The following is a 13,454-nucleotide window of genomic DNA, read 5'->3' on the forward strand; positions in this document are numbered from 1 at the left end:
AGCCTTTTTACCAGAGCATAAACAAACGCTCACGAAACACACTCATACACTCAGGCTGCACCCGCACAGCCCCTCCCTGCCATTGTTTGCTACAGGGGCAAAGCTTTTACAAAAAGGGGCCAAGGTCAAGATTCTCCCTTATGAGACCACCATCTCCATTAGCTCTCCCTTCACTGGGGTATCTCTCTCCCACTAAACATATAAAGATATTCTAGACTCCACTTCAAGACCAGCACCATCGGTGAGAGAAGAAGAAAAAGAAGACAAATGCAAATTGACCTCCACAGAAAAAGTGTGTAGGATTTAGTGGCATCTGTCTGTGAGGTTACAGATTTCATCCAGCTAAATACCCCTCCGTTAATCCCTCCCTTTCCAAGCTTTTCGTAGTTAAGTAAGCTTTTGAATGCAGGAGTTTAATTTGTTATGGGGTATTTACATAGTGTGTGAATCTGAATACTTCTACAGCTTCTGGAAATATACACTCACAACGTAAGACTCGGATGGCTTGAATGATGAAATGCCGTCCCGTGTACTGAACAGGTCTTTGCCTGTGCCATACCAGTTGGTATAAATAATAAATATATTTTCTGTGTGATTTGGATTCATTTGAGATCCTTTAAATCAAAAAGCAAAGCAGCAATCACAAAGCAAATCTGAACGATATATATAAAAAAATTATATATATATAATATATATATATATATATATATATATATATATATATATATTATAAAAGAGAAAAAATCTAAAACATCCGCCTGGCTCAGAAAGCATGAGCATGTGGAGCTGAAGCGGGACCCGTGGGAGAGGCCCTAAACATGGCAGTTTTTCCTGACAAGCACAGCGGGGCCTGGGGAGGTTTTTGGGCAGACAGGAGAGCTTGCAGCAGTCTGCAGAGGCCTCCGGGGGAAGCCGGCTGGATAAATAGTTCACTTAGAACCTCTTGCTCTCTAAGAGGCCACCAAGGAAATGTGTGATGGAAAGGGAAAATGGAGAGGCTTTATCTCGCTCTCATAGGATTGCTGCTTGTTTGTATACTAGACTGCTCCATAAATAAATACTGCACTATCTGCTGCACGGCTGAAATGATACAGTCAATCTTTTTTTCCTTCAAGAAAAGAACAAACCAAAGCCACTCTGGCTGATGGTCCATCAGGATACATCAACATGGAATAGACCTTGAGCTACATACAAATTTCATCAGAGAAAAATACATTTAAATGAATAATACTCATCCTAAGCTCGTAAACTGGAGCTGGGACTTACAAAAGGCCATCCTCCAAACTGTGTTGTTGTTATCCAGCAAATTAAATATAAATGGAAATGCGATATCGGTGACCCGAGATACATGTATGCCTCTGAACACTGCCGACCGCTCCCCACATGCCTAGACAGCACACAGACTGTCATACAGTATCTTCACCTGACTTGATGATCGCTAAGGATACTCATTCATGGAAATGGATACTTAAGTCGGCGCTTCCAAATAAAATGTGCCTGCAGATAAATTGCAGGTGTAAAGCAGCAGACTCTGGGTCAGATTTCACACTGGAGCATTTTATCTCCTGACACAATGAAACAGGGAGCAATATACATTAATAGCCTCATTATGCCAATAGCCACTGCTGTGTGTCATTTAATTTTCAAACCAAACCAAATCAAAGAGAAAACATTTGTCAAAAGTATGTGTAGCACATAGTAATAAAATACTGATATTTCATACTCAGTAACTTAATTTTCTTTGCATTATTATGTATATGCAGTGGTAAAATATGGTCAATTTGATATAAAGTTATAGGCTCTATTAGCCTGGGCATTAGTCTAATCAGTACTCACAGAGATGTTTTCTGGAATAAAAAGGATATCTAATGCCAAATAGATCATTTTGATGAATCAAGGTTTGACAATGGAATTTTTTAAGTTGCTCAATTGATCAACAGAAATAGTGTTCAAATTTATTTAGGACAGATATGCAAAACTTGTGAATTGGAAAATGAGTAATGACATACAAATACTGTAATTAACATGAAGTCATATGTTGTGTTTTATAGGATGGATATTCATTTTAAATGTATTATTCAGTTTATTATTCTGCATCCACGATTTTCATTTATTGTTGAACTAAAGCGACAGGGCACCTTAACACCTTACTGTAGAACAAACCAAACAAACAATCTACTACAATGGGGTGACTGTTATGTTATTCCATTGTGAATCTAAGATCAACACCGCAATGCACACATGCCAAGCAACACTGCCCTTGATTGATCGCCAGACTCAACCCAATGCATCTTGGGATAAATCTTGCCAATACTATAATACTATAGTTAAGCCCCCAAAATGTTTCAATTTAAAACTCAAGCCATTAGCTCACCTGGTAGAACATTTATCTCATGACTAAATACTGTCTCTGCATCCAGGATTCAAATCCAATCAGCTCAACTCTTCAAAACATCTCTCAGCATTGTACTATCAACAAAAGATTTAAAAAGTGAATAAGTCAGTATAAATACTTAGAGTTGAGTATGTCTATTCAGTCACATAATATTATGTTCAAAAATCCTCTTTCTCTCACCATTCATCTCTATCAATAAAAAATGTGATTAGTTTTTTTGATAGAGAAACTATGAATGGTGAGAGTAACAGGATTCTGAACTCTGACATTTTTTGACATGCTATAATATGACGACTTGATGATTTTTTTCGACATACTAGGCTATTTTCAACATGCTACATTTTTATAATATTTTTGACATACTATACTATGATTTTTTCATGACTCATATTGACAGAGTATGCTATGATTTTTTTTTACAATATACTGTACTTTTACCCAGGCTTTCTGATAGATGGAGCAAGAGAAAAAGTGAGAGCATGTTTTTGTCTGACACTTTGGGGTTCTGTAGATACACCATTTTGCATAATGTGACCTTTAAGAATAAAACCTGAACACTTCTTTCACTACTGTCTATGTGTCCAAAAGGTGTTGAATCCACAGATTCACAGATATATTTAGAGGTTTTTTTTTTAACTCAAGGCCCACTACCTAGCTTTACCTGCAGCTTTAAAAAGTAAAAGCAACATTTTACTAAAAAATATTTCTATTTCAATTTAATTTCAAACATTTACTAAATTATTGATTTACTGAATTAGATGATCTGCTGTATTTCAGCAATCGAAGGTATAAGAAGACATGAATAATATAATAAACACATACTGATCCTAGATGTTATTTACTTTTGTGTTTCAGGCACCCAGCATCCACTGTCAAAACAAAACCTCATCAGCCAACAATTAAAAATGACAAAATCAGGGACAAACACGGAGTGAGCAGCAGTGTGTACTGTGTTTGCTTTGTGTGGCCTTTGTCTAAGGCTTTCATCACACACCAATACAGAGAGCAAACCTGAGCGGCAGATGTCGGCTAAATCCGACCGTTCAAACACGCTTCTCTCCCTATTCATCTAAAATCAGGACTTGAGCTGCTTCTTTACTGAAGCTGTCTGTTGGAGCAGGAAGCCAGTGATTGTACTTCTATCATATTACACATGCACACCAACGCTGGGGGGGAAAAGATGATCCGAGCCTTTGAAGCCTTTGTGCTTACAGAGAGGAGCAATATGTTGTCATTACACAATCATGGAAAAGCATTCCTAATCCGTGTGCTTCTCTGTACAACAGGCTCTTCCATTTAGTTAGGAAATTAATTAGGAATTATAAAAAGTCAGCTAGAGGCACAGGTGAATTTATTTGTCTAATATACTTTTAAATCACAATGAGGCTCAGACCAGTGCTGCTCATGTTATATGGCTAAACAAATGTCTCCTCGGTCAATTAATCAAATTACAGAGGAACACAGCAGTTGTTTTATTGCAATAACTACAACAAATAAATCGCTCTATTGTTGACCTTTTACCAAATCATACCATTTTAATGTACACTAAGATGCCTTCCTATTATGTACACCTGTGCAAGAACATATATTTGATAATAACAAAATCAGACATGATGTTCTCATGGGGCTGGGCGATATGGCCAAAGTCTTCTATCCCGATATAGGTCATGTAATATCTCGATAAGCATTTATATTACATTATAGCATGTTTTCTGTTAATTTAATAAATGAATAGTATTTATGAAATAACCACATGGTAAAGCCTATTTTTTATACTGCTGTGTGAATTAAATGCTAGGCAAACAAAATGTACTGAGTATTTTCTCATATACAGGAACAGTGTGTAGCATTTAGGAGGATCTGATGGCAGAAATTAAATATAAAATGAATAAGCATGTTTGCTTTTCAGTGTTTTCTGTCTCCTGAAAATAAGAATTGTTGTATTTTATTTTCTCAGAATGTGCCCTTTAAATCTCCATCCAGAGCAGGTCCTCCTAATGGAGTGCCACCTCCATGTTTCTACAGTAGCCCAGAAGGGACAAACCAAACGCTGGCTCTAGATAAAGAGCCATTCACATTTTCCCGTCGGACAACATAGTTCTCCTACATGATTGACCCAATGCAGAACTCTCAGCTGGTTGAGATTTGCATTCATTTAAGATTTCTAGTGCGAAATGAATATAGCCGTTCCAAGTAAAATTTAAAGAGGATTTCTTTTATTTTTCCTAGCTATGCACTAACTATGTTTATATACAATGCACACATATAGAGTAATCCAATTAGTTTGATTTAAATACACTGGGGTATACCCATCAGCAGAATTATTACCAATTCAAATTTTACGACAAATTTCAGGTAGTATATGCTTGTTATTATCAATTCAGCCAACGTAACTGTGTTGCATGATATCTCAATATATAATTCATTCCAATTAAATTATATCATATTGAGTTATCGCCGGGACTCGTTTTCACGTGACGAGAGAGAAAAACCTTATAGTCTATACAATTCTATGCTAAAATATGAAATGTGAAAAAAACATTTACATTTTCCCAAATGTTACAGCAAGATGAAATTGCATATGAATTGCTATTCATTGCTTCAAAGTGGAGAGTAGAACGTGCTGGATAAACAAACAAATTCAGTGGACTGGATTACAAAACTGTTCACAGAGGGTTCCCCGGTGTAGATATCAAAGTGTGACCACCTCTGTACTATTTATTTTACAGAACGGAAAGTGTTATTCAACTAGATCCTTCCAGACAGTTCCACGTTTTCTGTGACCACACACAAGTGCTCTGGTTTAATCCTATTACATGTCGAGCACAAAGGGAGATAAGAGGTTTATGTTCTGGTTCCTTACAGACAATCGCTCTCTCTCTCTCTCTCTCTCCCTCGTGTCACCAGGAAAGCTACACATTTGGTCACTGGGATACTAGTGCTGAAACTGGTTCTTATAGTTGCTACGGTCTCTATTGTGGAGCCTTAAATAAAGACATATTGATAATAGGATTGCCTTCGAGGGCTGAGGAGACACTGAGGATGAATGAAGATCAGGTGAAGGACGTAATCCACAGATGGGTAAGTCAACAATATTCTATCACTGTAATACAATTTAGCTGAGGCAATCATACTCATTATTCAATTCAATTCAATTCAGTTTATTTTGTATAGCCCAGAATCACAAATTACAAATTTGCCTCAGAGGGCTTTACAATCTGTGCACATTATCACCTTTCATTATGATGCAGTGGGCCGTGACCTTCATGCAACGGGAACTTTTCTGTGCACTTTTGAGAAATCGATCAAATAACACATCCGCTTTGATACAGTAGTTGCTGTGAGTCTGCATAGCACCTCATGCTGTCCTACTCATTCACAAATGTGACTTATCAGAATAAAATAAGGAAATAATCTATTTTATTAAATATTTGTTTCTTGTTGTTTATGCTGAGAATAGAACTCTGCTCACATTGGTGATAACTAACAGGTGTTCTGCCTTCATTTTAGCAAAATACTCCAGAGGATGATCTGAAGCCAGAGGACTACCAGCAGTTCAAGAATTTGGGATCTGCCTGTCTCACCCAGGGAGACGGGTCACAACTTCTGAAATTCCTCCGGGATGAGAAAAAACAGGTATTTCCACCCCACCATCAACCCCTCTGACAGAGAAAGATCTGTTCTACCTTCTGTCCTGACTAATCCTACTCACACTTCACACATTGTGACAGTGACATTCAGTGTTAAACTGTCATACAGCACTAAAAGCACCGACGCAGTCACACTGCAGCCTCCTGAGCAACAACGGCCTCACAGCCACTGAAGCGAACAGCAGCAGCCACTTCCCAGCTGCCCCGGCTACGCTTAGCATCAACATGCAGACCTGCTGACCTGGAGGTGCGGGGAGGAAACAAGCAGATATTCAGTCAGATTTCTCGCTCCACTGATAACCCTTTTCGATAGGGCACTCCTCTAAGTGCCCTTGGTTGTCCCATCTCTCCACGCTTCACGCAGTTGTGTGGAGCTTACTTTTAGAAGCATGTGTCATTTCCTGCTCTTTTTGGTGGCTAAATCAATCCCAAGGGGTTCAAATGATTGATTATCAAATGAGAAATCCCTGGCTTTGAACATGGAGGAGACAACTTTGTCATGAAGGGAGATACTTTATAAAACCAAAGCATCTACCAATAAAAACGGCATTTCCATGATGTATGTTCTAATTATTTCTTGTGTCTTTCAGTCATGCATAAAGTGTCTAGATGTATAAATATTAATAACTACGTTTAAAATAATTATTACATTTTTTTATCTGTCAAGGACACAATACTTTTCAGGCAATTTTTGGAAATGACCAGGACATTAAAGTGTAACCCATGAATATGTTATAAATATGATTGGTCTCTCTTGCACTTAGGAGATTGTGAGGTCTATGGGATGCGTTCTCATGGCACCTCTTCTAAATGCAGTGGTTAAAAAGGAGAAGAGTCTCGATCACTGCCAGGCTGCTATCACACATCTGACCAGGGTAGGTTCAAACAATTAATCTATAAAATGAGACATGCTTCCTACACATTAGATGTAAAGTCTGTTCTGTTGTGCAGACTTGCAGGCCGAATGAGCTCCTGCATAGCTTGCTTGAAATAATTGAAGACATTGATCCAGGGGCCATTTCTGAGAGCATCTTAGCCCTTGTTCCGCATCTTCAAACAGGTAACACAACTCAAGATGCAATGCTGTTACCTACTCACACACACTCAACTCACAGGGAAATAACACACAACATTAACACTTTCTATGACACCTGTAACTCTTGCATTATGATATAAAAAACTTTATAAGCATTTATGCCAATAACCATGATACTTTACAATGTCTAATATACAACATTTGCTCATAATCTCCTTGATGTGTTAAAGTCATTCATGCAAAAAATATTTTAAATATATATATATCCAAAATATTCCCTTTTAAAATGTATTCATTTATTGATATTACTTGTTAACGTCTCCAACCTTTCTTCAAAATATTCACAACAAACACCATCGATCACGCAGCTCAATGGATGTGTGGGAGTCGTGGTGCACATAAGCCAGTTTTTCCTGTAGAGGAGAGGTGTTTCTGTTATTTAATACCCTACCCTTCTTGATATAAATAAGGTGGACAAAATAAAAGAAACATTCTAAGTATAATGCAATAAGATTCAGCCGCAGACAAAAGTGCTGCCTCCAAAATGACCATAAAGTTAAATCAACACCTTTCCACAAAAACTACACAAACTTCATGAAGGGAAGATTTATTACAGGACTGTTGCATTAGAGTGCACTTGTTTTGGCTCTGTAGTTAATAAACTGGCAGCCCCTTGGGCTTACTGCTAATCAGGCATAGAGCTGTTTGTTTTTAAAATGTGGTGTTTGTCTCCCTCTGCTGTGCTGTGCTTGTGTCTTGGCCAGTGCTGCTCCAGCTGGGTGACAGAAAGGCAGCCAGTGTGGGCTCGGCTCTGACCGCCCTGCAGAGGCAGCTGTCCCGGCTGCCCGTGCCTTACACCCGGCAGCAGGAGGAGGCTGATGAGCACGGCCTGTGTCGCTGCTACAGCGCCTTGGCTGTGTTCGTAAAGCCGTTCATAGAGGAGGTGAAGGGGAAACGTGGAAGCTGGGTTACCACTTCTGAGGATGAGGAGATGAGGACTGAGCTTCTCAAGTTGTAGGTTTTTGTCTCTATGTTTGGCTGAGAAATGGGATGTTATTCACTTATTATTTGAGATGTTTCACTTGTTTGTAGTTTTTTTTTGACTTAATTTATCATCATCTTTCTATGTGTCAATATTTTTTTTTTGGTGTAGTTTTTTCTTCTAGCTGTAGTAAAGAAAGGCTAAAGAACACCCCTTTAATTTTAGTACGATGTTATAATTTAAAAATTCTTGAGAAGCATAAGTGACAATTACAAAAGGGCTTGGTTGTGATTATCTGCAGCTGCATGAGGAGCTTGAGGGAGCCCTTGCTCGAGGCCGAACTGAACCGGGACAGGAAATCGCCACTGTGGCTCTTTGCAACAGAGATAATGGTGAGAGAACACTTTCCTTCCGTTCCTATTAGTGGGTAAAGCAATCGAACATCAGATGGTGTTTCAAACGTTGATTTGGTTTCTTAAAACTTTTTCACTGTGCATCACTGCAGGTCACACTGCCTGCCATCCAAGAGTCTCTGTCAGAGATCCTGTTCTTCAGCACTCTGAAGAAAAACACCCAGATGGACAGCGTTGAGTCCAAGGAGTCAAGAGCCTGTCTGGCTTATCTGCTGTTCGTCCAGCTCATGGGCATCCAAAACTATCCGGCAGTATTCAGGTGAGCTACTGCTTAGCCATGAACGTGATCAGACTGACAGATGATGCACATTCTCTGACCCACAGAGGAGACAGTGCTCAATTCTACTGTCTTCTAATAAAAAAAACTCACATTGTACCGTTTCTTTGTGTTCCAGTCCTCTATTTGTTCTTCAGTGCAACATGGAGTACATCAATCAACTACTCAGTAGGTATGCTGTCAAGTACAATGTAAACTGAATAAATCTCATTTTTAAATTATTGAGTTCATTGTGTAATCTGTTATCGTGTTTCCTTTCCAGCAAAAACGAATCACACTTGCTCAAAGGACTGGTAAGGCCACATCAACGAGCAGAAAAAACAGAAAGATGAGGTAATTTTTTCTTGGGACTAATTATGTGTTTTCCACTCAGGCACTGTATGCAAAAAGCTTGGAGAGTGTGCAAGACAACAGCCTCCCAGTGAGTCTGCTGGAGCTGAAGAGCTTCTACAGTGTACCACAGGTGAGGCAAGCATCCAATCAGTCTCAGTTTTACGGTCTTAAAAAAAACATCATTAAAATGTACATTTTTCTGCAGGGGTCTGGTAGGATGTTCAACTGAAGCACTGTGTGAAATTACTAAGATTTGATGAGACGTCTGACCTAGACTGGTTGACCTTAATTGAACTGCAGATCTGTTGTAGGATAAGGCTTAAATATATTTTAAAAATTGTTAATACTTGGAAATCAACATATCTCTGCTTCAATAACAACTACAATTCTGACCAAATCATCAGTAAGCACAGTGGGCCAGCCCTGATATTGATCTACAGACGTAGCTGATTAAAATGAATCATTGTGCTGTAATTCACAGAATCTGAGGCAAGTTCTTACTGACTGCCCGATGCAGCATCTGGTGAGTGCACAATTATGCTTGATGAGAGGAACGTATTCTACATCTGTGGTTATGATAAACACACCAAATTTGTTGACTTTTCTTCTTTGTGTGATCACTGCTTCCCCAGAGAGAATCGGGACTGAAGGTTTTCCAGCTCTTCATCAATAAATTAGATGCTGAAGCAAAGCACAAGTTCTTCAGGTGAGAGGAGCACAGAAGAAGGAAAATACTAAACGTTCAAGTGTGTCAACAGCACAAATATATACAGTAGACACTCTTATAAGTGTGCCTGCTGCATTGCTGTGTACAAGATCGCGTGAATACAATATATTTTGCATAGGATTTACTGTCTATTTGCTTTAAATTTACATGTGATTTTATCCCACTGTCAAATGGATTCAGCATCTACTTTATGTTTTTGCTTATCTTATTCATACTAATACTATTTTTGGTACATTTTCATATAATTATTGAATACATGACTCCTAATTTAAACTACAGCTGTTCTTTCCCACTCATTATTGATTGAATCCATACATTTCAGTTAATGGGCTTGAGTTAAACTGTTAAACTACACATGTTAGAATAACTATCTTACAGAGATTTAGCTAAATTTGAATATATTTAGCCAAGTATATTCAGCAGCTACATCTTATCTGAAATTGATTTTAAGTCGATTACCAAGTCATATTTTCTGTTGCAGGTGCATGTTGAAAACCAGCAACCATGCGGGAGTAGAGAGTTACATAGTGAAGAACATCAGGAATCAAGTTGAATTTTCTATGAAGGTGAAATAAAAAGAAGACTTACAAACATCACATCACTTTTTTTTATTAGAATAAGCTCCTGCCTCTGTATTTAACCAAAGTCTCGATTGCTTAGGTGAGCTGGTGATCTTATTTGCAGTTGTTTAATCTATGCTACTTCTCCTCCAGTCGGGTGATGCCAATAAAAGGTTCCTTGGGGAGGAGTTTCTCTCACTGTTGGGACTGGTGTTCTGTTTGCCACAAGGTGCTGAGACAGATTTGCTTAACAGTATGGACAGGTAAGTAACAAGAACAGTAAAACTTACATACAGGCCGGCTCATATATGTTTTTGTCCGACGTAAAATATATGAAACGTATCTACAACTAAAATTAAGCTAAATGAATGTTGATTTAAATGTTCAAATCTATGACACAATCAACTTCAGACCTAATTAAGTTAAAGAGCTCTGTGGAAACCAATCTCAGCTCCCCTCCTGCATAGAGTCAAAGACAATATTGGTCTGCATTTTGTGAGAACTGGAACACTTCATCCAGACTGAGCCATTGAGCAATGCCCTGTCTGTCTTTGTCCAGGATAATGGAGAGTCTGAATCTTCTCCGTTACCTCCTCCTCAGAGACAAAGAACTGAGGAGCACTGTAAGTCAGTCTGATTCAATACTTTCACTGCTCTTCAGCCTGGCTAATGCACAAAGCTGATGCTCTACTTCTCCCACCCTCAGACAGATGTGTGGGAAGAGCTGTGCCGGATCAAAGACCAATACCTGAAAATACTGCGTGTGTGCATCAGCATATCAAGAGGATATTACTCTGCTGAACTGAAAGCACTGAGGGAGGATCAAAAGCTAAAAGCAAAAGGTAGACATTAGCTGCTAATCTGTAACAAAACGATATAGAAATAACCTTGCACTGATGGCTGTACGATAGATTGTTTCCATATTGTGAATTATCTCCATTTTCCTCTCCAGAAGCCAGAGAGGCTGCCAGATCCACAAGATTATTCAAAAGCATGACGGTAAAACATGAGAAAGTGTCCAATATGTCCCCTGAGGCCCAGCACCAGGTAAAAACACTTTGTTTCTTTTTAATTATCATTTGGATTTTGAGCCTTTTTAGGATCAGCAAGCTGACTTTTCCCATGTGTCACAGGTGTTGCAGAGCGCCCTGGTGACATTTGACCTCATGGAGAGTCTTATATTCCGTATTGAAGAGATCACAGAGGAAAAGCTGAAGATCCCAAACTGAATCCAGGTGCCCAAGTGTCACTTCAGAAAGCTGGGTTATTTTTATAAACACCGTTTTATTTCTGTTTGAAGGACACAAAAAAAACACAAAAATATTCTTGTGTAAAACATATTTTAAATTAGCTTTTGTATATTTACCAAGTAACACTTGTACTATGCATCAAATAAAACAACACAAAACAGTGTTAAGTGTGTGAAAAATTGCTGGACTATATGCTGCGCTTTAGAGAGAGTCTCTCAGCATCTCCCACACAGGACTGCTTTCAACGACGTGAGCCCGAGCCAGAGACATCCGATCACGGATTCGGTCCACATGGGGCTTACTGGTGGCCTGCAGACAAAGAAGCCTTGGCTAACTTTAAAGTATCACAAGGGAACAGCAGCATGTCTCAATCATTATGAAGAGTTACCAAATAACTCCTCTGCACTGCCTGTATCTTTACCTTGGCTATTGTCAACATTCCTTTGACAAGCTCTGCGTTGTTTCGCACAGGAAGGATCCTGAGATTGCTGCCAAAGAATCTGAAAGAGAAAAAAAAAGAGAAATTATATGAATCTTTGAATCATGATGCCAGAACCCGCATCTTGGTTACATTAGAGTCAGTCAAGTACCTGTGTTGAATCACCGATAAGATTTCCAATTCCTTTTTCCCATTAAAGGGGGCATACAGGAGGAGGAAACTGTTCCGGTGAACTTGCACAAAAGTCTTTATCCTCTCAATGAGTCCAGATTCCTCAAAATGCTCCAGGAGGTCTTGGGGGTCAACCAACAGAAATGCAGTTCCTAGGCAAATAAGTGATAAATGTCAACTTTATTCAGCGAAACACAAAATGGCATTACTTGTTTACTGTGAGGCACATTTTGGGCCACAACATCCATGACAGATTATAAAAATGTTTGTTTTTTTGGCATTTGTGGTCTGTTTTCAAGATCAGATAATGATCCAATGGCAGCCTATCAAAGCACCACTGTTACTGTTGTAAGGTGGGTATAGAATGTAAGGAGTGGGCTCTGTGGAGGTGGGGTTGAGGATGATCTCTAACAGCAGGTTTACCTGACAGAGGAAAAATAAAGGCTCCAGACTCAACACTGTCTGAAAACCTGATCCGGTGCTGCTGCGCGCTTAAAATCCTGTTGGTGTCATGGTTCTGGTGAAACAAATAAAGTTAGACAAGTTTGAACGAGTAACATTTCACTAACTGTTGTTATCCCAGCTTTAAGATAGCTGAGTGAGATAGATAGCAAACAAAGGTTTTAGATTAGCACCAGCCTGCAGACAAGTGCTGGTACTTTCTGTAAAGTTTAATGAAATCTTTAGTAAAGAGGTAAAAAATGAAACACCAAAGTATGGTTGACATTTTGTACAACCTTCATCATTTCAAGTGTTGATTGTAGAAAGAAATGTTTTTTGTAATACATGCACGTGGCTGCTAGATTTGATTTACTGACCAACCGAAACTAACAAACAAACAAACAAACAAACAAAAAATAAGATAAGATAAGATAAGGGTAATTAAAACAGAAGTGCTGGTAATGCCACAGTGGCAGGTGGACAAAAAATCAAAAATGAATTTCCAACCCTTTAGCAAACCCACATTCTTCACACCTGAAAGCAACCTTCACATGTTTTCGACAGGTCAAGAGTAAACATGAACACCTGCCTGGAGAGAGGAGCTGACTATGATCGTCGTCCTCCACTGAGGACTCGTTTCTGCGTGTGTTGCCATTACAGCTCGGTGGAAAGAGACAGCCGCTGTGTCGTGTTAACGGAAGGCCACCAGAGGGCGCTGTGTCGTGTTAACAGAAGGCCACCAGAGGGCGCTGTGTCGTGTTAACAGAAGGCCACCAGAGG

At 39.0% G+C, this 13,454-nt stretch overlaps 2 protein-coding genes across 3 annotated transcripts; one reads left to right on the forward strand and one right to left on the reverse strand.

Moving 5' to 3' along the window:
* Nucleotides 1-5,437: 5,437 nt before the first annotated feature.
* Nucleotides 5,438-11,602, forward strand: LOC129095005 (glomulin-like). The gene is made up of 18 exons (XM_054603343.1): nt 5,438-5,476; nt 5,906-6,031; nt 6,810-6,920; nt 6,997-7,105; nt 7,846-8,095; nt 8,365-8,455; nt 8,569-8,735; nt 8,872-8,925; nt 9,016-9,046; nt 9,127-9,216; nt 9,568-9,609; nt 9,719-9,792; nt 10,295-10,379; nt 10,527-10,636; nt 10,933-10,996; nt 11,080-11,215; nt 11,326-11,420; nt 11,507-11,602. Exons 1-18 carry the CDS (start codon nt 5,438-5,440, stop codon nt 11,600-11,602), a joined length of 1,770 nt encoding a protein of 589 aa, XP_054459318.1.
* Nucleotides 11,603-11,704: 102 nt separating this feature from the next.
* On the reverse strand, nt 11,705-13,331 carry LOC129095006 (protein SPO16 homolog). 2 transcript variants are annotated; one of them, XM_054603345.1, is made up of 5 exons: nt 13,264-13,331; nt 12,657-12,750; nt 12,214-12,385; nt 12,045-12,123; nt 11,705-11,932 (listed from the first exon to the last, which is right to left on the reverse strand). In XM_054603345.1, exons 1-5 carry the CDS (start codon nt 13,327-13,329, stop codon nt 11,825-11,827), a joined length of 519 nt encoding a protein of 172 aa, XP_054459320.1. In that variant the 5' UTR covers nt 13,330-13,331; the 3' UTR covers nt 11,705-11,824. The 2 variants fall into 2 exon arrangements, with proteins under 2 accessions (XP_054459320.1, XP_054459321.1); XM_054603346.1 differs by having other exon boundaries at nt 13,209-13,292.
* Between the last annotated feature and the right edge of the window lie 123 nt (nt 13,332-13,454).

Source organism: Anoplopoma fimbria, chromosome 8 (genome assembly GCF_027596085.1).
Source record: "Anoplopoma fimbria isolate UVic2021 breed Golden Eagle Sablefish chromosome 8, Afim_UVic_2022, whole genome shotgun sequence".
Lineage (NCBI taxonomy): Eukaryota > Metazoa > Chordata > Actinopteri > Perciformes > Anoplopomatidae > Anoplopoma > Anoplopoma fimbria.

Excerpts from the sequence above, each read along its gene's own strand:
- LOC129095006 (XM_054603345.1), bottom strand. The coding sequence starts at position 13,329 with ATGGCAACACACGCAGAAACGAGTCCTCAGTGGAGGACGACGATCATA. Across the intron at positions 12,124-12,213 it reads TTATCGGTGATTCAACACAG|ATTCTTTGGCAGCAATCTCA; the intron begins GTACTTGACTGA and ends TTTCTCTTTCAG. Across the intron at positions 11,933-12,044 it reads GAATGTTGACAATAGCCAAG|GCCACCAGTAAGCCCCATGT; the intron begins GTAAAGATACAG and ends CTTTGTCTGCAG.
- LOC129095005 (XM_054603343.1), top strand. The coding sequence starts at position 5,438 with ATGAATGAAGATCAGGTGAAGGACGTAATCCACAGATGG. Across the intron at positions 5,477-5,905 it reads AGGACGTAATCCACAGATGG|CAAAATACTCCAGAGGATGA; the intron begins GTAAGTCAACAA and ends CCTTCATTTTAG. Across the intron at positions 10,380-10,526 it reads AAGTTGAATTTTCTATGAAG|TCGGGTGATGCCAATAAAAG; the intron begins GTGAAATAAAAA and ends CTTCTCCTCCAG.